At 46.3% G+C, this 22912-nt stretch overlaps 1 protein-coding gene across 2 annotated transcripts in view; it reads right to left on the bottom strand.

The window, feature by feature from the left end:
- UBE2O (ubiquitin conjugating enzyme E2 O) overlaps window positions 1–22912 on the bottom strand; it is a 63981-nt gene that overhangs the window by 12925 nt on the left and 28144 nt on the right. For both annotated transcript variants that reach the window (XM_086473568.1, XM_086473569.1), the window contains exons 2-9: window positions 15943–16002; window positions 10685–10795; window positions 9642–9739; window positions 7720–7783; window positions 5795–5938; window positions 5048–5157; window positions 4047–4197; window positions 2746–3248 (exon numbers count right to left, since the gene is read on the bottom strand). In XM_086473568.1, coding sequence (XP_086329694.1) covers window positions 2746–3248; window positions 4047–4197; window positions 5048–5157; window positions 5795–5938; window positions 7720–7783; window positions 9642–9739; window positions 10685–10795; window positions 15943–16002 — 1241 coding nt within the window. The remainder of the gene's footprint in view (window positions 1–2745; window positions 3249–4046; window positions 4198–5047; window positions 5158–5794; window positions 5939–7719; window positions 7784–9641; window positions 9740–10684; window positions 10796–15942; window positions 16003–22912) is intronic.

Here is a 22912-nt window from a genome sequence, read left to right as displayed (position 1 = left end):
CCAACATCAGGCATCAAGATGGATCTCAGCAACACAAAGGTCCATGTATCAGCAGGCTGGGAAGCAAGTCAGGAAACCCCTCTGGTCCCAGTGGAAGCAACTACACAGCAGGTTTTGTTTTGACGAGTTCCCAATCACTGCACTTGTTATGTTGCTGCCAGTCTATACTGCAGGAGCACTTACTTTCCAGGGAGCTGATGCTGACCTCACTTTTACTCCTAGCGGAGCAAATTAACATTTACTGGCACCCACTTTCTACCCCTGGCAGAGGCACGACACGAGCTTCAAATGCTTTGAAACTTAAGATCTTCTCCACCGAAGCACCTTCTAGCCTGGCAGCTCTGAGGAGTCTCTGAAGCTAGGAGCAGGGAACTGGAAAGGGAAGGTAAAGCAGCATCCATCTCAGCCCTTCCAGAACTTAAAAAAAAAAGGCAACCCACTGAATGCAGGTAAAGCAAAACGGTTTTGTTTAAGAGAGACAAGCGTCCTTCCCAGCTGTTCAAACACATCCATGTGCATCTCTGCAGCTCAGAAACGAAACCCAGACATGCAACAATGGACCTCATGCTGGTACTCTGCTGTGGAGCTTGACAGAGTAGCTTGCAGAGACAAGTTGCTTGGGGGCAGGAGGAACAGAGCTGCAGTCTAGCTGGACAGGCTCTAACAAGCCCTCCACGATTTTCATGCCTCCTACAGCACAGAACAAATTGAATCCCATGCTGATTTTAAATTTTGTCTTTATTTTGCTGGCCAGACCTTCCAGACATAACACAACTGCTCATTCCTGTTGGTTTCAAGTCAAACCATAAAGAAGACACAATAGGCAAATACAACTGTTTTCCTCCAGCACTGTTTTTATGAATGTCAGAGAAATATTTTTAAATAGAAATAATACGGTTTCTAGTAGGGCCAGCAGAAATGATCAGAGAAAAACAAAACTGTAACAGGTCAAGTGTGGTGGGTGACATGCCAACAGATGGTTCCCTGGGGGAAGCGAGGGCATGTGCAGCTGAGGATGGGAGAGTGGGAAGGCAGACCACCCAAGGAAATGATACGGTCCTGTCTGCAGCGCAGTTTATGCTCCTTCACAAACAAAAATCATGACTTGGCATTAGTAAAAATCCCTGTATATCCTCACTGAAAAATAACCAGAGGTCTGTGTGCTACCTGGAGAGCTGCAGCAGGTCACTAAATGATGGGAATGCCACATGCTGAGTTGGCCCCCTGCAGCCAGAGATGCCCATGAGCTGACACATCAGGTCTGGTGACTAACTGCAGCGTGCCCATCCACTCGGCATTTCTCAGCAGTGCCTGGCAGTACACCTACTGACGGCCTCACCAGCTTTGTCTGAATATTCAAACAGTGAAGACCCCTCACACAGAGCTGTGACCAGCTGTCACATATGCCCTTCAAAGTATCAGCTGGGGTTTCACACTCTGTGCTGAAAAAGCCTCTATTTCTTATTCTCTGTGACACGGTCGTCTCTGCAAAGTGTCCCCATATCTGATCTCTGTATTTCCTTGCACAGAGCTGCCCAGATGCAGCACAGGCATCTGTGTTGTCACAGGGATTTCTCCCCACTGCCTGTATGGTGCAGAAAGCTACCAGGTTTACTAGCTAAGCCCTCCTTCACAAAACCATTAGTGAAGTAGAGGCATTCAGCAGGGGGTGAGAAGTGAAACGTGAACTGAGAATCAGCTCCCAGGAACTCTATCACACACTCCCATTTTCCCTTTCACTCGAATGCTGCTCTGCTGAGGTCTGTGACCTTCAAATCCAATTTCTCCAAAACCCCCAAGGACTAAAGGAACAGCTCTCCTTGCACACAGGCAAAGCTAAAATACCCAAACAAAATGTGAATGAAGTTCATGGCATTCTCAAACTACCGGGTCCCCTGAATCCTGATAATGCCACTTTTCTGGGAGGATTCTCACATATTATCTTGCACTAGTTCATTTCTGATGCAGGTTCTGCACACAACTAAGTAGGCCCAGGGAAGCCAGCAAGACAGGCTAGCCAATTGTCAGACATCTTTGCATCCCCTGAAAACAGTTCAAACATTCTCAAATTAGGTAAAAGGCAAAAGCTGCCAAGATCCAGTTTTATCTAGAAACAGGCAGATACATGCAATGCTCCCTCCCCCAAGCTACTGAATTCCTCCAAGGCTCTCAAGGAGTGCATTTTGCTCATTAAAAAACCCAATAAAAAGTATACTGCTGGCAAAAGTTGCCAGTCTCTCTCCAGAGCAGGGTGAGGCTAACAGAGACCACTGCAGCACAAACCCCTGCCAGCACAGACCTCCGAGCTGATCTGGAGACAGCTCTCTACGGATAAGCTGTCCGTCCCCGCTAGCATGGTCTACCCTCAGCCTCTCAGCAGAAGCTGCCAATGAGGTAACCAATTAGTGTCATGCTGAAGCTGTACGATCTTTATTCACCTGTCTCTTTCTCCACACACACCCTAGCGCAGCACAGACACGCTGCCGATGCCTTGAGGCACAGCTGAAATAGAACAGCATCGGTGTCACGTCACGTGGCCCCAGTTTCATCAAAAGCTGGACCGAGACCAAGCTCATTTCACACAGGCCACTGCACAGTCATCACAAGATAATCACTGCCGGTTACTACCAAGCAGTGACCTAACACGAGGCATCCTCCACCCAAGCTGAGGTGGTGGTTTACATACGAGAACTTCGATAAGGGAGATTTTTGGCAAGTATAACTGGGTTTGGAAATGAAACTCACCTGTCTCCTGGTTTAAACTCTCGTGAAATCTTTGTCTTCTTCTTCTTGTGCTTCCGCTTCAAGTTTTTGATGGAAAGAGGGATGCTTTTCTTGCGGCCCGTGCCGCTGCCGCTCTGGGATGAGGCAGTGGAGCTAGCAGAAGAGGTGACAGAGCTAGTGTCGTCAGTGTCATCAGCTGCCTCATCATCAGCATCTTGCTCCATGGACTGAAGCCGGTAGTCAGATGATCCTTCATCTTTCAGCAGAAAGGGAGGCTGCTGCTGTCGTGCTGCTGCTCCCCCTTTCTCCTTCCCCATTTCTTCAGGCTGCTCCTCCTTCCTCTCCCCAGGACTCGGTGCACTGTTGGAAGAGTCATCCAGCTCACATTTTGATCCAGGCTTAAGTTCTTCTGATTTTTGGTCAGCAGCTGCAGCAGACTCTTTGTCAGGGGCTTCACTGGTACCCTGAGACTCCGGGGAGCATGACATGATCTTCACTATCTGCTTCTTCAGCAGCCGCCTCACCTAGAGGAAAGCAGACCTGGGTCAGACAATATGCTGCACACTCAAGCAAGCTGCCAGCCAACCTGGGGAATGGTTAGCTTTGCACACAGAAGACGACAGCCCCCCACAGGCCTCTGCACGTTTCACGGGCACCAGAGTATTCTGCAAACCAGCATCTCACCACTGTTCTACTCAGGAGCAGCACTGGACTAGTCCAAGGAAGGTGAGCTTTGTTCCTTAAGGCTATTTTAAGCATGTTCTGAACTTTTTGTTATGGATGGTGACAAGAGGCTGCACAAGTTAATCTATGTAACAGACACAGCTACGCAGGGCGGTCACCATCCACACTGACGATATCCTGTTATTCCAGGAACACCGCTGCTCTACAGCCAACAGTAGAAACCATAGCACGATGCCTTTGGCCTAGGAATAAAAGATTGCTTCCTTGTCTCACTGCAGCAAGGATTTAACTGAACAGTTCAGCTCCAGGAGAAACCTCAGGTCTGCTAATGAAAATGCTGCATGTCTTACGGTCCTGGCTGTCAGAGCACACCAGCTCTGACACAGCTTGACTCCTGCAAGGTGACACCTCTGTGTTCAAGGTCCTGCTCATGTTCTCTCATGGCATTAGCTGCATGCTTCACCCAGGGCAGACTGCTGTACAAGGTGACTTCGCTGCTGGCAACAACAAGGCATCACTCTTTACAACCACCACTTCAGGAGTCACATTTCAGACCACATGACTACGAGGAAGATTTCTGCTTTAAAAGCCACAGTAACCAGAAATACTTAGAAAAGTCAATGCCTCCCTCAACTCACCTTTTTGGCAACCGACCCTTCACCCAGGACACAGTTCCTCTCAGGGCATTCACAGGTGATTTTTGCAGGTTCCACTTTATCTGGGAATACATAGAGGCACCTTTCCCCAAGCTGCCTTTGGGCATGGTCAAAGCACCCCAGACGCTTCACCCTGGTCGAAGAGGAAGACAGCCATGAGCAAAGTGCAAAAGCAGTAACAGAACCTAGCAGTGACCCGGGCCTTCACAAGGCTCGCATGACCTCATGCCAACGGCACTTCTTCTGGGGTGGCAGAAGCTAAAACCACACCAAATCTTTTCCAGGCACGCAATTCTAAAGGAGGAGTGGGAATCTCACCAGGGGCTGGGTGGGGATACAAAGGGTTTGGGTGGGACACCAGTCACTCCTCTCCTTCTAGCTGCCCCTCCCAGAGACAGCTGCCAAGAGACATTTGAAGTTGTCATTGTTTTTCTTCTTTTTGCTGTCATCTGAGAGCTGCTCCGCTCCAGCTTATGAACTCCAGGCAGGAGCCACGCTGCACTGTGCTTTTACTCATCTGACTTTCCTTTCCGAGTTTTGTCCAGCCCATTGTTGCCGCTGCAGCCTGCAGAGGGCACCAGATGCTCCCTCAGCACCAGCCTGGCTCCAGAGCAGGACACCTTAGCTGCCTACCGCACACACACAGTTAAGAGGTGCAGCCTGCTCCAGACACAAGTGGAAGGACACGGGAAGAAGCGAGCTGTTGCCAGACACCGCTTTCCTCTATGCACTTGTCAGCTGGAGAGTACTTGGAGAGGACCGGTGGGATGCTAGCCCCTGTGCTGGTAACTCAACTGTCTGCTCAACTAGTTTGGAAGCTATTCTCTCACATTTTTGAAACTCTAGGATATACAGGCATACCACAAGGAGAAAAACCCACTGGAAACGGCAGCATTGTATCTAATCCGTTGGTAGGCATGTCACCCATAGTCTGTGCAGGCCCTGGGTGCTGGGAGTGAGAAGGGGTTTTCAACTGATCTCACCTGGACAGGTTCTCCTGGCTGATTACTGAGGGAGGAGGGCTCACACTGTCAGTACCTCCAGGACAGAAGCTTTTAGTGATCCAAGTAACCTTTAGTTCTACCACCTGTACCTGCAAGACAGAGAAAGCAATTCAATTTTTCAGAGGCTTTCCTAGACCAGTGTCTAGCATCTGAGCATTTACGCAAAGGAAAGTGGCAAACCTGCTTTTATCATTTAAGATGGCCAAGTGCAGTCTCACCACATCCAGGACCACTACAGTGCTCTCACAGCGTGGCTCTCGCCTACACCGAGAGCTTCTACAGTTTTTAACTTCAAGACAGATGACATCTGGCTTGGGAAGGAAGCTATAGTACATACAAATCAGTCCGAAGTCAGAGACATACTAATGGACTTAGAGCTGCTCCCTTTTTCAGCAGTCAGCAACATTTCTCTCTTTTTGGATAGCATGCAATATGAAGTTTCAACAGAAGAGGTGCTTCTACTACCCTAATGATCAGCAGTACTGGCCTCGAAGTGTATTGGCATGTGATCACCTTATATGGTGCCAGCAGGGACCCTTGGGAGCAAAAGCCAAATCACACTCAAGTCCTGCCAGTCCACAATGAGAAATTTGTCACCTCAGAATAACGCAGCCACAACGCATTTGCTCTTGGAAGGTTACCGTGGCAAGCTGATTCTGCTCCAAAACACCAGCCAGGGACCATCCTGTGCAGAAGGCGGCCGTGTGTCAGCTCATCAGTCCTTACCTCTTCCACCACCACTCTGAACTTGCTCTTTGTGCTCAGAACAGGCTTCACACCCGAGAGCCACTGCACACTGGAGAAGACTTTAGAAGGCCCGATGAGGACTTGCCCAGGATAAAAGCCATATGAATCATCAAAGAAGAGACCCTGTGGGGGAAAGGCATGGGGAAAAAACAGCATAAAGGACTCAAGATTTAAGATTTCAACATTTCTCTTCTCTCATTTGTGATCAGTAAGATTAACTATGAAGTCTGCAAGTTGCCCATCTCCTAAAGCTCGTTCCTCTCCTGAAGCCAGCCCAGCAGTTCCTATAGCAACCCGGTCTGTAACACATCCGAACACGACTGCCTCAGTGGGGGAGAAGCAAAGGTACTTACAAGAGACAAAAGATGCGTGTTTCCACACGTGTTCTCAGTAACAAGGTGGCCAAGGTGGGCTGAGTCCTGGGCAAGGACCCCCATCTCTTTTCCATGCTCTAATTCAAGCACCTACAGCTTTCAGAGCCAGAGGATGCCTGCTTTCATTCCTCTGCTTGTCAAATTAAGTTTGTAAGTATTATTCCTGTCTTAGGTGGATTAGTTAATATGACAGTTCTTTGAAAACAAAACAAGGCCAGCAAACACAACAACTGCTCTCCTACAGCTCTTTCCCACTCATATGAGTGACTTGATGAGCTGAAGACTCAGAACGTGGGGGCGGACAGAGCAGTTTAGGTTAGACAAAATACTGAGCACAAAACTGTATCAAGTCTTTTAATTTGTCAGAAAGGCTAAGAGCTGTGCAACAAGATCTAAGTCAGGTAAGTAGCTAACGCACAGCAATTCTGAGTACGGGATCAAGAGGAACACTGGAGACAACTCATGTTTCAGACCAAACAGCAAGTCTCCAGAGGACTATGTACACTTTAAAGGCAGCCTGACTCAAAACAACGTATCTCAAAATCAGGTAACCAGAAGCTGGATGCTGCTGCAACATCCAGTTAGCAAGCGGAAAACATACTGCACAACCCAAAGTAGCAGAGACTAAGATGCTGGAGAATATCTAGCAACAGATCACTCCTTTTCTGTACAGAACAAGAAAACCACAGCAGCATATCCCACTAAACTGATATTCCATTTACTCTTCAAGAAACAGGCATCACATTTTAACAGAAGCGCAGTTTTAGATCAAAGGGACCTTTGCTTTGAAGGCTGGGAAGGACAAGAGCTGACTGCATTGCTAGCTCCTAAGAATTACACGCCAGTTTCAGTTAACTCCCAGCACTGCTGCCAGGAGTGCAGCGAGGCCCTACTGATGCCGTTTGGAAGAACAAGCAGGCTGCTGTCAGCCTTCGAAGGTGGGAGAGGTTAGATCCCATCATCACACAGGGAACTGCGTTTTTCCCAAAATCTAGCAAAACCTGCCCCACCATGTGATTCGGAAAACGCCAGTATGGTGGCAGGTCTCCATTCAGAGACTACGATGGACTCCAATAACAAGAGAGACGGTATTTTACGTGGTCTGGAAACGTGCTTCTAGCAGAACACCTTTTAAACAATATGCCCTTTTCCAGAATGGGAACAGTTTTGAAAGCATTAAATGGAGTAAGAGCCTTTTCAAGCACGCAGAGATATAATGAGCAGACAGTGAACTGTCTTGACATCAGCCATCTGACTGCATGTTTTATGCAAGTTGTGCGCAAAGAAAGCAGTTGGATAGACTAATTGTAATACCTCCTAAAACCTGCTCATTACTAACATTACCTTCAAGCTACATCCTGTTACACTTACTTCAAGTGAAGATCTAGTGAAGTGTTTTTCATCTCTGATGCATCCTTTAATTTTTAGGATTAATAAACGCCTACAGTTTTGCTTTCTCCCTCCTTCCTGCACAAAAAGCTTACAAGATGAAGTTGATCAAAGAGAGTCTTAGGAGAATCAGAAGCTCACCGAGTCACTGACGTGAGGACAAACGTCATACAGCTTGGCTCCATCTTCTGTGCTCATAGAACACCTGGAAAACCGACAAGAGATAGGGTCACATTTCCAGAGGCACCCACCTCAAAAGCAAACAGCACCAAACCAACTGACACTGCCAGAGCAGGTCTGTCCAGATGCCCACCAGTATATCACTGAGCCTTTATGGTCCAGAGCAAAACTGGTTATAGACAAGCTATAAAAGCACTGCCTGGTATCTAAAGGTTCCATTCAGCATTTAAAAAAAATAATTAGGTAATATGCAGGGTGCTGGACAAGACTTGTCTGCTGCAAAGGCACCATTTGTTATTCACACTGATGCTGGAGTCTGAAGGCAATTTGGGTATACTTGCTTCAGTAATAGCTTAATTTCCGAAGTGAGTTCTGGTGGGATTTCAAATGATTCATTAGGAAGAGATTTTGAAAACAGTTACCTCATTTTACAGAGCTATGCATGAGCTGGTTACAGACACCAAGCAAGGTTTTAAATCGCACCAGTAACTGCAGGCAATACAGACAGAGAAGTGTAGCTATTTTTCACTCCCAGTTTAACATATGCGTAAGAGCCTTCCAGCCCGGGCTGGCCGAACGCTAAAACAATCAAAATCACAGACGCATCCACCAATCATCTGTTACAGCGCTCTCATTACTCGCTTCTCTTAGAAAGACTCAGAGCCGGCTGCAGGATTGTGGGTTTGGTTTTTTTTTTTCCTTAAACATCAATGTCAACACTCAATTTACAAGACAGATGGGTTATTCCCCAGCTGCCAGGCCCATAAGCCTCTTGGCCCTCCACTAGTTCCTTCCTTCCCTTGCATCAATAAAAAAGTTTGTTGGACAAGACAGGCCTCAGTAACAGAGTGAATGTAGTGAATTCACAGGGGTTTAGCTCAAAAGTAACTGTCTAACATGCACAAGGAATAGAATTCACAGACTGGTTTGGGTCAGAAGGGACCTTAAAGACCATCTAGTTCCAACCCCCCTGCCATGGGCAGGGACACCTCTCACCAGACCGGGTTGCTCCCAGTCCCATCCAGCCTGGCCTTGAGCACTGCCAGGGAGGGGGCAGCCACGGCTGCTCTGGGCAACCTGTGCCTGTGTCTCACCACCCTTGTAGCGAAGAACTTCTAACATCCACTGTAAATCTCCCCTCTTTCAGTTTGCAACCATTACCCCTCATCCTACCACCACTCTCCCTGATCAGGAGTCTCTCCCCACCTTTCCTGCAGCCCCCTTTCAGTACTGGAAGGCTGCTAGAAGGTCTCCCTGCAGCCTTCCCTACTCCAGGCTGAAAAACCCCAACTCTCTCAGCCTGTCCTCAGGTTTTGCAGAACTAAGTTAACCAGATATTTCTTTCAATACCTCTGGTTAAATCTCTCTCTAGAAATACGACTTTGGATTATGTCTTCATTGAAAAAACATTCCTAATACAGTTGCAAATAACAGCAAAAAAGCAAAGCTGTTCAATCTTGGGCTGCTTTTTAATCTTTGATAAAAACACTAGCCTGCAAGTTTCTACACTTTCACAGACCTTCTTTCAAGGTCAGAATCCTCCCTGCATTTCAGAGGAATTACGCTCTCCTACCGAGAAAAAGGTCCGGATCAGTCTTAAACAGGGAGAAACACAGTTTAAAGACCAACGTGCTCAAGCTCTGGAGCAGTGATCTGCTGGGATTGAAAAAAAATTGTCACCTTTCAGACAGCAGCTTTTCCAGAGGGTGATCAACAAATCCTAATGTTTTCTGAGAAAGATGTCCTTACTCTACATCTGAAAACAACGCAAGCTGGTAACTTATCAGTATGTGAACAAAGCCCAGCCTGCTTCTAGTTCTCCTAAAATAGATCAGGATTGTCAAAGCCAAGGGGACAGTCTTCAACAGAAAGAAGGGAAGTACCTGGCTCCATTGGAAAGCTTGAGGATGACCTGGTTCTTCAAGTCATAGACCTTGCCCAGCCAGCAGTCATAGGCTATATAGTCACCATACATGAAAGGCTATGCAGAAAACGGGAAACAAAACCTTGTAAGTACCAACCCTTGCACTTTGTCCTTACACAATGCAGACCAGATAGCAATCTCAAAGGGACTCATGACAGTAACTGCAGTTCTCGCTGTAAACTGGAACTAAGATACATCGAAGAGTTTGCTTGACACTCAGCACATAGCCTGGATTCTCCAGTCAAACAGCTCAGGTTTTCTCTGGGATTGTTCTCCTTGGATCTTAAGCTTAAGTCAAGTGTTTTGTTCTGTTCAAGAGGTGCTCTGCGACGTACAAGTACTTGCACTTGCCTCCAGTTAATATTAGCAAATAATTTTTAGCACTGAGACTAGTTTTCCATGCCAGAGAAGCTTGTATCCCACTGCCTTTCCACAGGCCGCTTCTCGAGAAGTGAGCTTGACAGTCAAGCTCTTCACTCCCAAATTATCTTTTTGTCAGAGGAAAAGGAATGATGAAATCCTATCCTACCTGGTCTCTGGAAATCACCCACCCACTCGAGAGGGAGAACCAGATATATTTCAGACTGTTCCAGCTCAACAGAAAGATGCTTGACACATCTCAGCATTTTTATAGCCCATTTAAATAGTAACGATATTGCAGCTCAAAAGCTCTGTGCCACTGCCATGGGGCTGCCCCAATCAGGTTGTCACACCAGCCCATCTCGATGCGGACGTTCTCGCACAATTTAACGTCAGCCCAGCCCTTCAAGTCAATTCAGTCTCAGCAATGTGATCAGAAACATAGAACAGATGGGGAGATGAGGTGATGCTGCATCATCTTCTTCCAGAGAGGATGCTTGCACTAAGTTTAAAATAAAACCAAACCGCAGATGCATCTTGCACAATATGGATTCTTCCCTTGCATGTGTTACTTGAGATACAGCAGCGTCCCTCCAAACCCCCAAGCCCTGGCTACCATGTGTATTTTGGCTGTGTTCTCACCCAGATATGTTGCAGGTCTTTGCTGTTGACAGGGTAGAGGATGCAGTTGGTTCCTACCAGCTTCACAGCACACTCTATGTTGACATCAATTACAGTTCCACACTGGCTGTCCTGAAAACACAAAAGAGAAAACGGGTTTATCAGCTAGGGAACGCCCTACATACACAGGTACGTGCTCTGTGTACAAATCTGAAGTGCAGAGACAAGTAAACTTTCAAGACTAAATCCCATCTTACCCTTCAGGCCCTCATTCTGAAGGGGCATTTCATATCACCCTAAGACAACTCAGAAGGAGAGATCACTATTAAAGACCTGTAGTGTTTTCTTCCCAGTTAAAACTTGCAACGGCTGCAAAAGCAGCAGCCCAGAGACTCCCTGCATCTGGTCAAATAAGACCATATTATGTCAGGCAATTAGTATTTACTTGCTTTAAAATCTGCCTGTTTCTTTGGTCTATTCAACTGAGCAGGCATCTCTGCAACCCCATAGGGCCATCCTGCAGGTACTGTCCTGAGTCAGCAAAGGCAGCGGTAGACCATCAACCCCAGAACAAAAGGGAAATTCTTTAAAGCTATCTGTGACTTATGTAAAGCTTGATTTTGCAGGACATTACAAATAGTCTTCACTTGCTGTCATACTAAAAAAATCTGACACCTTTAGTCAGATTTCAAGGTTTCAAGCCAGATAACTTACAGTTGGTCCAATTATGAGAAGACTGTCATTATCTCGCTCACTTTTTAGCAAAGTTTTAATCTTTTTTGTCCCCAAGAAAATAATGCATGCTGTCAAGAGCCTTCTGGGGATAGTTTGGCAGGGAGCACACAATATGCACGTTGCTCACACATATGGTGGAGGCCTGCAAGGAAGGGCTGCTAACCCAAACACTGTCAAATGTGGCAGCTGCCCTGGCCTCCTGACAGCTGGGACAATCGATACCCTTATTTATTGAAGGCCACAAGTCCATTATAAAAGCTGACTGAGGGCCAGCATGACAAATGTCCTGGTATCAGCAACTTCTGAAGCTGTCCTTATCTCAAGCATCAAGGTCTCTGCTCCAACAGGACTTGAGCATAACACTCCAAGGGCTTATATCCCGCAAGAAGTGCATTTGTTTGCTCAGTCCACTTACAAACATGCTGTTCTTTCGACCACATTAAATATTTATTCAAGGCTTTCACTCAGAGCCCTGGGCAGCCCTTTTGGGAGAGGTCAGGAGTTTGCTGGTCCTCAACTCATCCAGTCTCATCTTGGGGACTGGTAAAGCAAAGACACCCTACAGATATCTGCAGTCCAGGATAATTCCTGGACAGATTGCTCAGCCCATGTGGCTGGCTTGCTTCCCACGTGCCTGCTGCAAGTCCTCTTCCTCACGCCACACAAACCCTGTGCCCCGCAGGCCCTCAGCTCCCGAGGCAGCAGCAATGAGGAGAGTGGGTCCTGGCCCACACATTGCCCATGAATAGCTGTGCCAGCACAGCCAGGAGGGCTGGGAGAGCCAGGCTGGCAGAGCCCAAAGCAGAAGGGGCTCATTCCCTCCAGCTGCTCCACATAGCACTCCCAGTTCTTTCTAGAAATGCTGGGAAGCAAAGGGAGCCTTTCCTAGCTATAGCTCCATCATGACAGATAGTTTAAGCCTAACGTAGCTTGCAGACTGCACAGGCTGCCAGGGAAGAGCCCAGCAGAGCTCTACTGTAACTCTCACCTGAAAAGGTTTGCCAGAACTATGCTGGATTCACAACAGCTGCTACCAGCATGATTCAAGCCACAGGATGAGTAAGACCTGCTCAGAAGTGGCACATGCTCAACAAACCCACAGCTTCTGCAGGCTAGAGCACAGCCACCCAACCCTGCTTTTCCTCCAGATTATGCTAAATTAAGTATGACCAGTCCAGCCTCTGCCCATGCTTTGCAGTTCATGCCCTATGTTTTAGATTACTTAGAACAAAAAAAAAACCTCAAGAGACAAATTCCTTGCCCTACACCGAGCATTTCAGAATTAATTTTTCCTTTATCAGTAACCAACTTGACAGCAGCTCTGAGACATGATACAATCCAACACCTGCAGTTACTGCGGATCATCTTGTCTCTGGGCCTGAATGCCCTCTTTTATCGATGGTGAAAGAATAACGAGTAATAAAACCAAGTCTGGAGCAACTGATGTACACAGCAATATCCTCTGCATTCTCTAAGTGACAGTTTCCCCATGAAGAAGGTGCCTGAATCACCCTAAAAGCCTGTCTCCCATCTAACACAGTTGGGTGCTGTTAGTCATGGACAAGTGACCATGCTTAGTTCAGCTTGCTTCTCCCTCCAGTTGCAAAACGCTTGAGTGAACACAGACCACCGTCTGCGGTTCAGAAAGCAGAGATCAACGTTGTGAACAGCCCCAGAAGCTACAGGGCTGTTGAGTCACAGCTTTCCTCCCTCACCTGCCACTGAACCTTTGTTTATTATGAGTTTATTTACTTCACTGTCACATGAAACATTAGCCTGTGACAGGGGAGGCAGATTTGCAGGCTGAAGGGTTCTGCTGAATCACTCCGTGAGATTATAGCAGTGCTCAGCAACGCAGTCCTGGAGCAAGAAGTTGCCAACTTGTCTCTTGTCTTTCAGGGCAGGTCTGCAGCTGGAGCAGGGCTCCCCACCAGCCTGCTCGAACACAACTGTCCTGTCCTGTTCATTAGATGCTCCCATTAAAGGGGTGCTGACATTTCACAGTTCTGTTACAAAAAAACCCACCTCCATCTCCATCAACCCCAACAGCAGCACTGGAAAAGGGAGGTGACTGATCTTCGTTAGAAGAGCTAATGGGGTCACTTGCACCAGAATGAAGGGCACTCCCTAGACTTTCTTCCAGCTTCTTCTGGCACCCTGACAGCACGCACCACACTGGAGATACTGAATATTTAAGCAGTGAATGGATGGAGAGGTGACTCCCTCCCCCATCAGAGACAAGGCTTTAAGGCAGACCAGCAAACTCCCATCACTCCCATCTGAGAGAACGGCAGGGACAGGCTTCAATCCCATAGCTTCTGCCTCCCAACCTTCTACTCTTTCCCTCAACACTCTTTCCTAAGAAGGGGATCTTTGCACCACCCTTTTATTCCTTAATTTAAAAGGGACAGCACAGCCTAACACCCTTTGAAGCAACAAAATCCAGGTGTCTGACAGATTGCAGACCTACTTCTAATCTTTCCCTCAAATTAGCATACCACCCAGAAAAATGAACTCTGCCACTTTCACGACTTCTCATCCAGCTGGATTAGACTTAGAGGCCCAACTGCATTCAGAGAAAATGATCTCATTTCATGCATTACCCCCCGAAGCAGTCCTTCCCCACACTCCGTGCTCAATGAGAAGCACATGAATTTGAGTTAGCTCTTTTCTCTTGAGGAACAGAGGATTTTGAGTCCTTCCCGCTCAAGGTTAAAAACAAGCCCTAAGAGAGTGTGGCGAATACAAAATAAGTTCCACATTGTGCGTTTGCCAGGCCAACTGGTGCAGGGCAACCATCCCACACCCTGAATTTGGCAGGCTGACACTTGCAGATTTTCTATTTTAAATGCTTGTGTAATTTTTGGAATATATCTAATTAACAAGTGAAGGTTTTCTTTGGGATAGAAGGGGTTTATTGTTTCATTTCCTACTGACATTTAAAACACACTTGAGGGTAAGGTGAGGTATAAGTCATCTTCAGATTTGCTATGCTTTTGAATAAAGAAACTGGGTCATACCCTCACCATTCCATCAATTAAAAAAATGAAGTTATCAGCCACTAGTACAAATGGTCAAGCAAAAACCAGTGTTCGAACATGCAAACAGACAAATGAGCAGGCAAACCAACTGCTGGGTAACGTATCTACCGATACACGTGCAAGAAGCCAGAGAAGCCAATTTCTGCTCAGATGAGCGTGGAAACTGCAAACAAAAGCAGCACATCCACGTTTGCCAAGAGAACAACTTGCTGTCCTGAAAGCTTAAAATGACTTCAAGAAGCATTGGAGAACAGTTGAGAGGCAGGACTCAAAGCATCCCTCTGAGCAAGAACGATATACTACAGAGTCCAGCTGTGCCAGGTACAACAGCGTGAACAGCTGATACTTCAATTTGCTAGCTGTTCATTGGTTTTGGATTGAAACACTTTTGTAAAGCCGCAGTTTTAGTAAGATATGTTGACTCCAAATTTCCATTTCAAATAATTTCTTACTGAAATATTTTGTTTTGGAATTTTAACTCTAAGTTTTTCCTCCCTTTTCTTCTCTTTGAAACATTCTGTGAAAGAGGAGTGGGGTTTACTTTAATTGACAAAAAGGCTGTATTTAAAAAAAAACCAACTAAACAACACCCAGGTCAGAGAATGGCCTTCCCCATCCCTGCACCAGGCTGCACACCATGCGGTGCAACCACAGCAGTTAGTGGCCAGCTACCTGCTTCATCCCAGCCTTGGTAGCCACACTGCCGGAAGCACATCAAGAGAAGATACAGGCACACACATGGCAGGCCATATGGCTCGGGGTTATAGGTTAGGTGTCAGCAATAGCAAGGAATTGCCAACCTAGCTAAGCTCCTAAAGAGACCACATCTCATCTGATAATGAAAACTGAACAACATTCCCAAGGTTTCCTACACAAAACACAAATCCACACGTCTCTGGATAAGCAGAAGTGCTGTACAACTAGAACAAAGTGACTAGGACTTAAAATAGTATCCAGAAAGACTACAGATTAAGAACCAGCTTGCTTTCTGTCAACCTAGCTGTGTCAGATGCTTCAGCAGTGTTGGGATTTGCTGTATTTCTGGGAGAAACTGGAGAAGATGGTGCTCATTGTAGACCGAGGGGTCTCCCCAAAAACATTTCCTCCAAGTTCTCTACCACAGAGCATCAAAAGGCATGCAGCAGTAGTGTGACCTGACTCCACTCCAGCCTTCCTGTTAGGTCTGGGAGAACAGGTCCACACTCCCCACATCTCAGAACGGACCGATTTCAAACTTAAAGGATGGCAGAACAGACAAGCTTCTTGTCTCATTACCTGACGTTATCAGGCTCACTTGCTCAGAGGACCTTTGCAGATATGCAAGTCGAGAAGCAGCCTTATCAGCATTTCATTTTCAGAGGATGCTGCTAGATCTATCAAACACACTAAAAATAGAATATGCTCAAAGCATTACCGTTCAGTTCCACTCAGGCAATTTGGCAAGCCTTAGAAATCCATGCAGCAGTATCACAATCAAAAAGGGACAAAGAAAAAAGCACTTACGCTGGAGCTCATGTGTCTGACCACATCTCGAGGGACCACAGAGCGATCTTCAAGCTTCAGCTAAGAGGAAGAGAGAGACACACTGAATTTAGTGACCCCAGATGATACTTAGTCAGAAATAACATGACAAATACAAATACACAGTATCCCAATCCTCCAGACTGAGGAGGTTTTCAGCAGAGGATGCCGAGGCACTTCCATACACAGAGGTAACCCCCTGGCACGCTCACAAAATCCGCCTGACAGATCTGAAACACAGTGACCAGACGATCTGTCCCTCAACCGAGCTCTAAGTCAGCAGACACATCAAAAAGGGTGCAGACACAGACTTGTTCACCACTTTAAGTCTCCCTCTCCTGCTCCTCCATCTGCATCATGCATTATTTCCTACCCACATCCAGTCTATGTACTGGAGAAGACAGAAGACACAGGAAGAAGCACATCTCACCGCAGTTCTCATCCTGCATGCTTTTCACCCAAGATACCCCCAAAACATCTGTGGAAATCCTGTTTGGCTTTGAACATTTTAAGCAAGGTTCTGTACAGTGAGAAGTCTTAGCTGGCAGGGGAATTGGCAGGGGAATTGGTGCCAAATTCACTGCAGCAAGCACTTGCCTTCAAAAAAAAAAGCTGTTGCTGCACTTAGTAGCACCCAGGTCCACGCAGGTAACAAAACATCGACAAGAGCACGGATAAAGTCAAAGCACTGCTCATATTCCAGCTCCTGCTAAAGCACTTGCTGGCAAAGAGCTAGTGCTGGCAACAGAAGATGCGGCTGGACCTTCGTTACACATTGTACATTAGTTCACGCAGAGCTGTGGGCACTAGGAGTCATTACTGGTAAGGGGAGGATTCACTAGATGAATCTCCAGTGATTACTGGTCAGTTAACCAAGTGATGTCCTTCCAAAAGTGGTCCTTCATCAAGCTGTTTCAGTGATCTCAAGACTACTTCCAGGCTACTCCATTAAGTGTCATCAAGCTCAAAACTACAAAAGGCAGTTGCCAGCAAATTCACCAACAGTAAAATGCTACACGAGGGATAATGTCCTAAGCATATTAACAGGGAGGCCACAAGACTGAACTCCAATGTCAGGCTTGCTCAGCCTCACAGTAACTCAGTTACGATTTCCTTCTGCTGAACAGGGAGAAGTCTCATCTGCATTTCAGTGGTTAAGAACATATTTGCATTGGTACATCATTTTGAGCCATGCAGATACACTAATCACACACCATGTTTTTGAGGAAGCACCATGTGAACGCAGTATCAGGGACAGAGCATCTTTCACACCTCACTTTCAGAATCCACCTCCCCACTACTGCTGCATTTGTTGCTTTTCCTTGCTGATCCCCAGCCTGAAATCCACCGCGCTTTGTCAGCATTTCATCCTAACCCACGACCTGGCTTACAGCCTGCTTTACTAAATTAGACATAAATCTATAATCCAAGGACAGGATCCGGAATCAAACCAAAGTACCTGAGTATTTATTGCCTTCTTGATTGTGTGTTTCAGTAAGAGGAAGCCAGCCAGCCAGCTAGGCTTTTAGACCCAATTTCTGGAGTCAGAACTCCACCAGAGTGGGAAACCTGTAGCCTCCCACAGCCCATTTCCAGATTGTGGAAGTGTTTTCATAGCCTCCCACATCCCACCGGGGTATATACAGACAGATATCAATTTTTATACAGCTTTCTAAAATTACTTGTTAAAGCAAGCACTGTATAGATAGCCTCCTAACATCCAGAACCAGGCAGCAACATTCACATTCCAGTAAATACTCAAGCACGAGCAGCAGTTTGGCTATTTTAACTGGAGTTCTCTTGCTGCAGAGCTCCAAGTATACAACGATACTTTCATTTCACCATGTGTTAGGGCAATTTAATCTCTGACACATGGTGTTTAAATTGATGCATTATATTTCAACATATCATTAAGCCATACTGCTCCGTTCTGTATTAAATGGTATCTGAAAAACCCAGACCGACAAGATGATCCGATGCTACCTGGCAGTGGCAATATTTGTGTGTTGGTCAATTCTGGAAAATTCTGAAAGTTGTAAATTTTGTGATCCTTCCTGAAGGATATCATCACACAAACTCTCTTCCCAAAGCAAGGCACAAAACTTTCTCTGCAGGAGGACTACATTTAACCTATTTTCAGATCTCTTGATTTTTAAAGGCAGCACAACTATTTTCAGCCTCATGTGCCAGACCCACCTGCCTCGGTTGCTAGGATAAGTAACCCAAGTAGTAGGCAGAATGCCAGCATCAACAATAAATATTTAGCAGGCCTGTCACCACACAAAAGACTGTCAAAACCCAGAAGAAACCCATCCAGAGGAAGCCAGAATGGCTGTTGGTGAACACATGACAGTTCAGTCATTCCTCCTCTCGTCTGTTACACCCAGAGCAATGTGATCCTCAGCCAAAGGTCAGCCCCCTCACTCGGCAGTGAGGGAACTCAATATTGGAGAAGCACTTTTAAGACAGGGACTTACAGCTCAGTTGCTATATTTACCTCTACGAAAGTCAGTATTAGCGTAACTAGTTTTGCATTCTAGCCATGCACCTCGATAACAGCCCCAAGAATGAGAAAGATCAGTTTTCCCAGAGATGCTCTCAGCTAGTCCTGCACTCCTGTGGGCCAAGCTGGGTTCGACACCCTCCAAACACCTCAAACGCAAGGCATATTTTGTGTTGTCCTTTTGAAAAATAAACTCACATTTATGTATGTTAAATAAGGCAAATCAAAGACACTTATCACTGCATAAACAGGCAAAAAGGGACAAACACCCATCCACCCACCAGAGTCAGCTACATCAGCGTACCGACCGCCAACAGAAGGGGCAGAACAGCTCTGGCACCCATTTATTTCCTTTGCTATTCAGATGCTGTCCTGGTGCTCAGCACTGAATGAATGCCTGAGCTCCCCAGCAGACCTACTGGTCAAAAGGCACCAGCTGCAAACTGGAGAACATCTGATACTTCACCAGGTCTGAGGATGCTCTCATACCACACACAGCAGGAGGGGTACAGAAAATGTGATTTTTGCATGGAAAACAAGCACCAACAGGAGCATGTCCCCCCTCTCAGCTGAGTCACCTCACCTCAAATGACATAAGGTAGCCACCACAGCTCTCACCTGAAACTGGGTAGACCAGGACAGAAGGACAAGACATCTCTGCCTAGCTGCTGAGCACTGGCTGATTAAGCCTCGGGAGCGTATTGCTTCAAAGCATTTGTCTAATTTCTTATCACAAACAAACTTGTCATTTGAAGCAAAAATCTTTGTGGTTTGTTTTTAGTTTTTTTAAAGTAACTGCAGAGGTTGGGAGGCACGTCTGTGTCAGTAAACCGGATCCTTGCTTTAGCACACAATTCAGCAGCTAGGTGTAAGCATCCTTGGGCAGGGGTGTGCTAAACTCACATTGTATCTCTCCGGGTTTAACCTCTCAACTCCATACAGCAAATGGGAGACATGGGGCCAATTTTCCTCTCCACCAGCTACCTTCTGACAAGAGATCAAAACCAAAGCAATTCATTTTGATGATCGGGACTAGCCACCAGTGCCCAGTATTGTAGCAGGTAAGTAAGCAGCAATCATTTCTGAAGTTTAGTGACAAATACAGGAGTTGCTGAGACTGATCATAGGGAGAACTAGCCCTGGTTGGTGGGTATCCAAACAAAACCAGTACTGGAAGTACTCAGTAGCAGCATAAATCCCAGGTCACTACCTGCCTATTTAAAAGCACAGCTTAAATTCACTAATTAGCTGCTCAGGTTTGCTTGTAACATCTTTGGTACCCAACAGCAGACAAAACCACCCCTCCACAGGCTCCAGCTACCAGTCATTCCCCCGCAAACGTTTTACCCAGCAAAGGGGAAAAGTCAACACATACACACTGCCATCACATCTCTTCCTTTCCTATTCTCATACGGTCCCTTTTCTGCACAGGTCAGGGGTCCTGATATTTTAATTTAGGAGAAATAAAAGAAGGTAACTCTGCTTGCAAATAGAAGCATTTGGTTTTGCTACTGCCACACTCCAAGCGGGCAGCGTTGTCACAGGAGATAACTACGAACAAACTGTCCCCTGCTCTGAACAACCCAAGAACAGAAGCTGGGGGACAAGTTCAAATGCAGAAGGGAACCATAGTTTTAAAGGCTGAATGCATCTACATGCAGTCACTGGTTGTTCAGTCTCAAACATACCAGCACGCACCCTTCGCACAGGGTCCCTTACCAGCTTTCGGAGGAGGCGACTGCTCAGTGGACCTTGCAGGTTCAACCCACGCTTGGACGCCAGGAAGGACAGGAGACCTTGTCACTATGACTCATCACTGCCCAAGGCTGAACTTCAGATCACAGCTCCTTGATCTTCAACACCCAGTGACACATGGATGTGACAGCACACCTCGCACTTGGATCCACCACGGTTTTACAGCTGCCTTTCTGCTCAGCTACCCAGCAAGGCAGAGGGCACCCTGGCTATGGGAGATGGCACCTGATCCAGTATAAAACTTGCCAATACCAACTTGAAGTTCACGCTTGGTCAGTGCTGTTTCATGTAACTGCAATGCCTGACCAATAAAGAATAAAGTTTGCCCGAGGGTGCTAGTGTGATCCCACAGCCTCTACCTCCGACGCAACCACTGTGGGGGAGAGAACATCAGCTGCATTCGAGTTTTTATCCTCCAAAACAAGCACCCTGGGAACAAGCACATAAGGATGGAGGAGAAAAAGCAGCACACACCCACCCTCCCTTGCTAACTGCTTATGAAAACGGGAATACAAGGCACTGCAAAAAAATATGGAAGAAAACACAACGCTGGAGATGAAACCCTACACATTTACCTGAACTGCTATGTGATGGTTGATAACGTTTATCCAACTAAGAGTCAGAAATAAACTATCTATTATGGAAATGACTTCTGCCATGCGAGTTAAGCAGCAGTGGTCACCACCACGAGGGCAGGGAAGCCAGACTTTGACCTGCACAGACCTGCTACTGCTATTCATTCTGGGCTATTTCTCCATCTCCTATGTCCCAGCACTTTCCTCATACATCTTGTGTAACTGATCTCATTTAAACCACTGTTCCCAGGTTCTCCTCTTACATTTGCAAACAACAAGATAAAAAAAGAAAAAATTACTTGCAATTTTAAAAAGCTTGTCTTGTAACAGGGATGATGAGTGTTCTCAGTGGGGCTAAGAAAGAAAGCATGAAGGGAAAAATAATAAATAATGCCTTTTGGATGTATTACCATTCTATGGTGTCCTTTTTAGTCAAGACAAGGTATTCTACACAGAAAACACATCACACTTGTTTTTTATTTTTCTGTGCCAATGAATAAATGTCGTGATGGAGGAGAGATGAACTAGATACGTGATTTCTGTCCAACTTTGACAGGATTTTGGTGTCACATGTATTGAGGTTTTTTCAAACTGCACTGGAGAGTGCTTCTGGCAAATGAACTGGCTGAATCTGTTCTGGAGTTAAAAAATAATCCCCTCCCTGGGATATCCCTCCAGGTCACCAACTCCGACTGTCAGTGTCCTACAATCCTCACATCAGCATTTTTGTTTTGAAGGGACAGCATCTACATCTTAGTTTGGAAGTTGTCATGGAAGCTGGTAGCATCAATGGTCAGAGGAAAAAGAAAAACCACAGGTTAAGAGCAAACCACAGGGAAAGAAGTTTGCTGCAGCAACAGGTAACAAGGTGTTGCAGAAGTCTCCAAACCCCAGTACACACTCAGAGGATGCTCCATAGTCAGTTAAAGCTAAATCAAAGTGCCTGATGCTGTGAAAAGATACAACCTTGCTTCATTCAGCTGACAGACAGGCTCCTCACAGATCTTTTGAATGACCTGGCCTCTCTGCACCTGGAAGTCCATGTGAAGCAGGACATGGTGGACCATATTTCCATGCCTCGTTTCTAAACCTGAAAGTTATTAAGTCTTTCCCTCCAACAGTGAAGCTGTGATTTGGAAACCTACACCAAATAGCACTGGTTTGTGACTGGGACCACTGCAGGGCTCCTACTGGAGGTTAAGGGGAAACATCCTTACTACACGAAGCAGCTCCTGGCCACCAGCAGCTCCAGCCTCAGGCACCAAGAGAAAACCAAATGGTGCCAGCTGACCCTACGGCCCGCTGCAGCCTGGAACAGCTCAACAGCTGCCTCGGTGCCAGGGTGGCTGTGGGCCAGGTGTTTACGGAGGTGGGACAGGAGGGAGCACAGCTGGCAGCAGCCAACTCAAACCACATCCCCCCCCTTTTTTTTTTTTTAACTCTAACTTTAAACTCTGAGGTCTGATTATACACCCAAATTCCCAGCTACACTACTGCTGTAGCTGAAATCATCTCAACACAAGCTGTTTTTATTTAAATCCAAATAAGGTGTCTAAAATATAGAGTCGGCTGTCAAATATAGCACAGATACAGAGTTAGATGACAAAGGTTCAGAAATTCAAAGACCCAGAAGATCTGAAGCCAAGATATTTTTAATATCACTTCAGTATCAACACATTACTAGTGGCATCACACACTCCCCTCGGGAAAATATGTTCCACGTACAAAGTTCACTTCCCGTGAAAGACTTCTGTTACATTGATCATATTGCATTGCACACAAGCTGTCTAAAAAAGCAGGAGAAGAGAGGATAAAGCAGCAAGAGCAGAGAATCCCATGGAAGCTCAGATTTGGTTCACACTGTGACATTTGAAGTGGCACGCATTGCTTTACTTTTAACAACTGAAGGTTCCACACTGGGTTTTATGAGGAAGGAAGATGGGAGAATGGGGCAGAAGAAAGATATTAGAAACTTAAAACTCCTGAGAACTGAAATTCTACTGCCCAGAAGAGCTGAACAATGAGCTAGACAATACAGAGGGTTTTAGAAACAACCCTTGAGGGATGCAGCTGCAAAGCTACAAGAATAAGTCTTCTGCACTGACCGGCACAGAAGTTC

The sequence above is a fragment of the Leptosomus discolor genome, chromosome 15 (assembly GCF_034619465.1).
Source record: "Leptosomus discolor isolate bLepDis1 chromosome 15, bLepDis1.hap2, whole genome shotgun sequence".
In the NCBI taxonomy this organism is placed as follows: domain Eukaryota; kingdom Metazoa; phylum Chordata; class Aves; order Leptosomiformes; family Leptosomidae; genus Leptosomus; species Leptosomus discolor.
The sequence above is the reverse complement of the archived record's forward strand: the minus strand, read 5'-3'. Positions and strand labels throughout refer to the sequence as shown.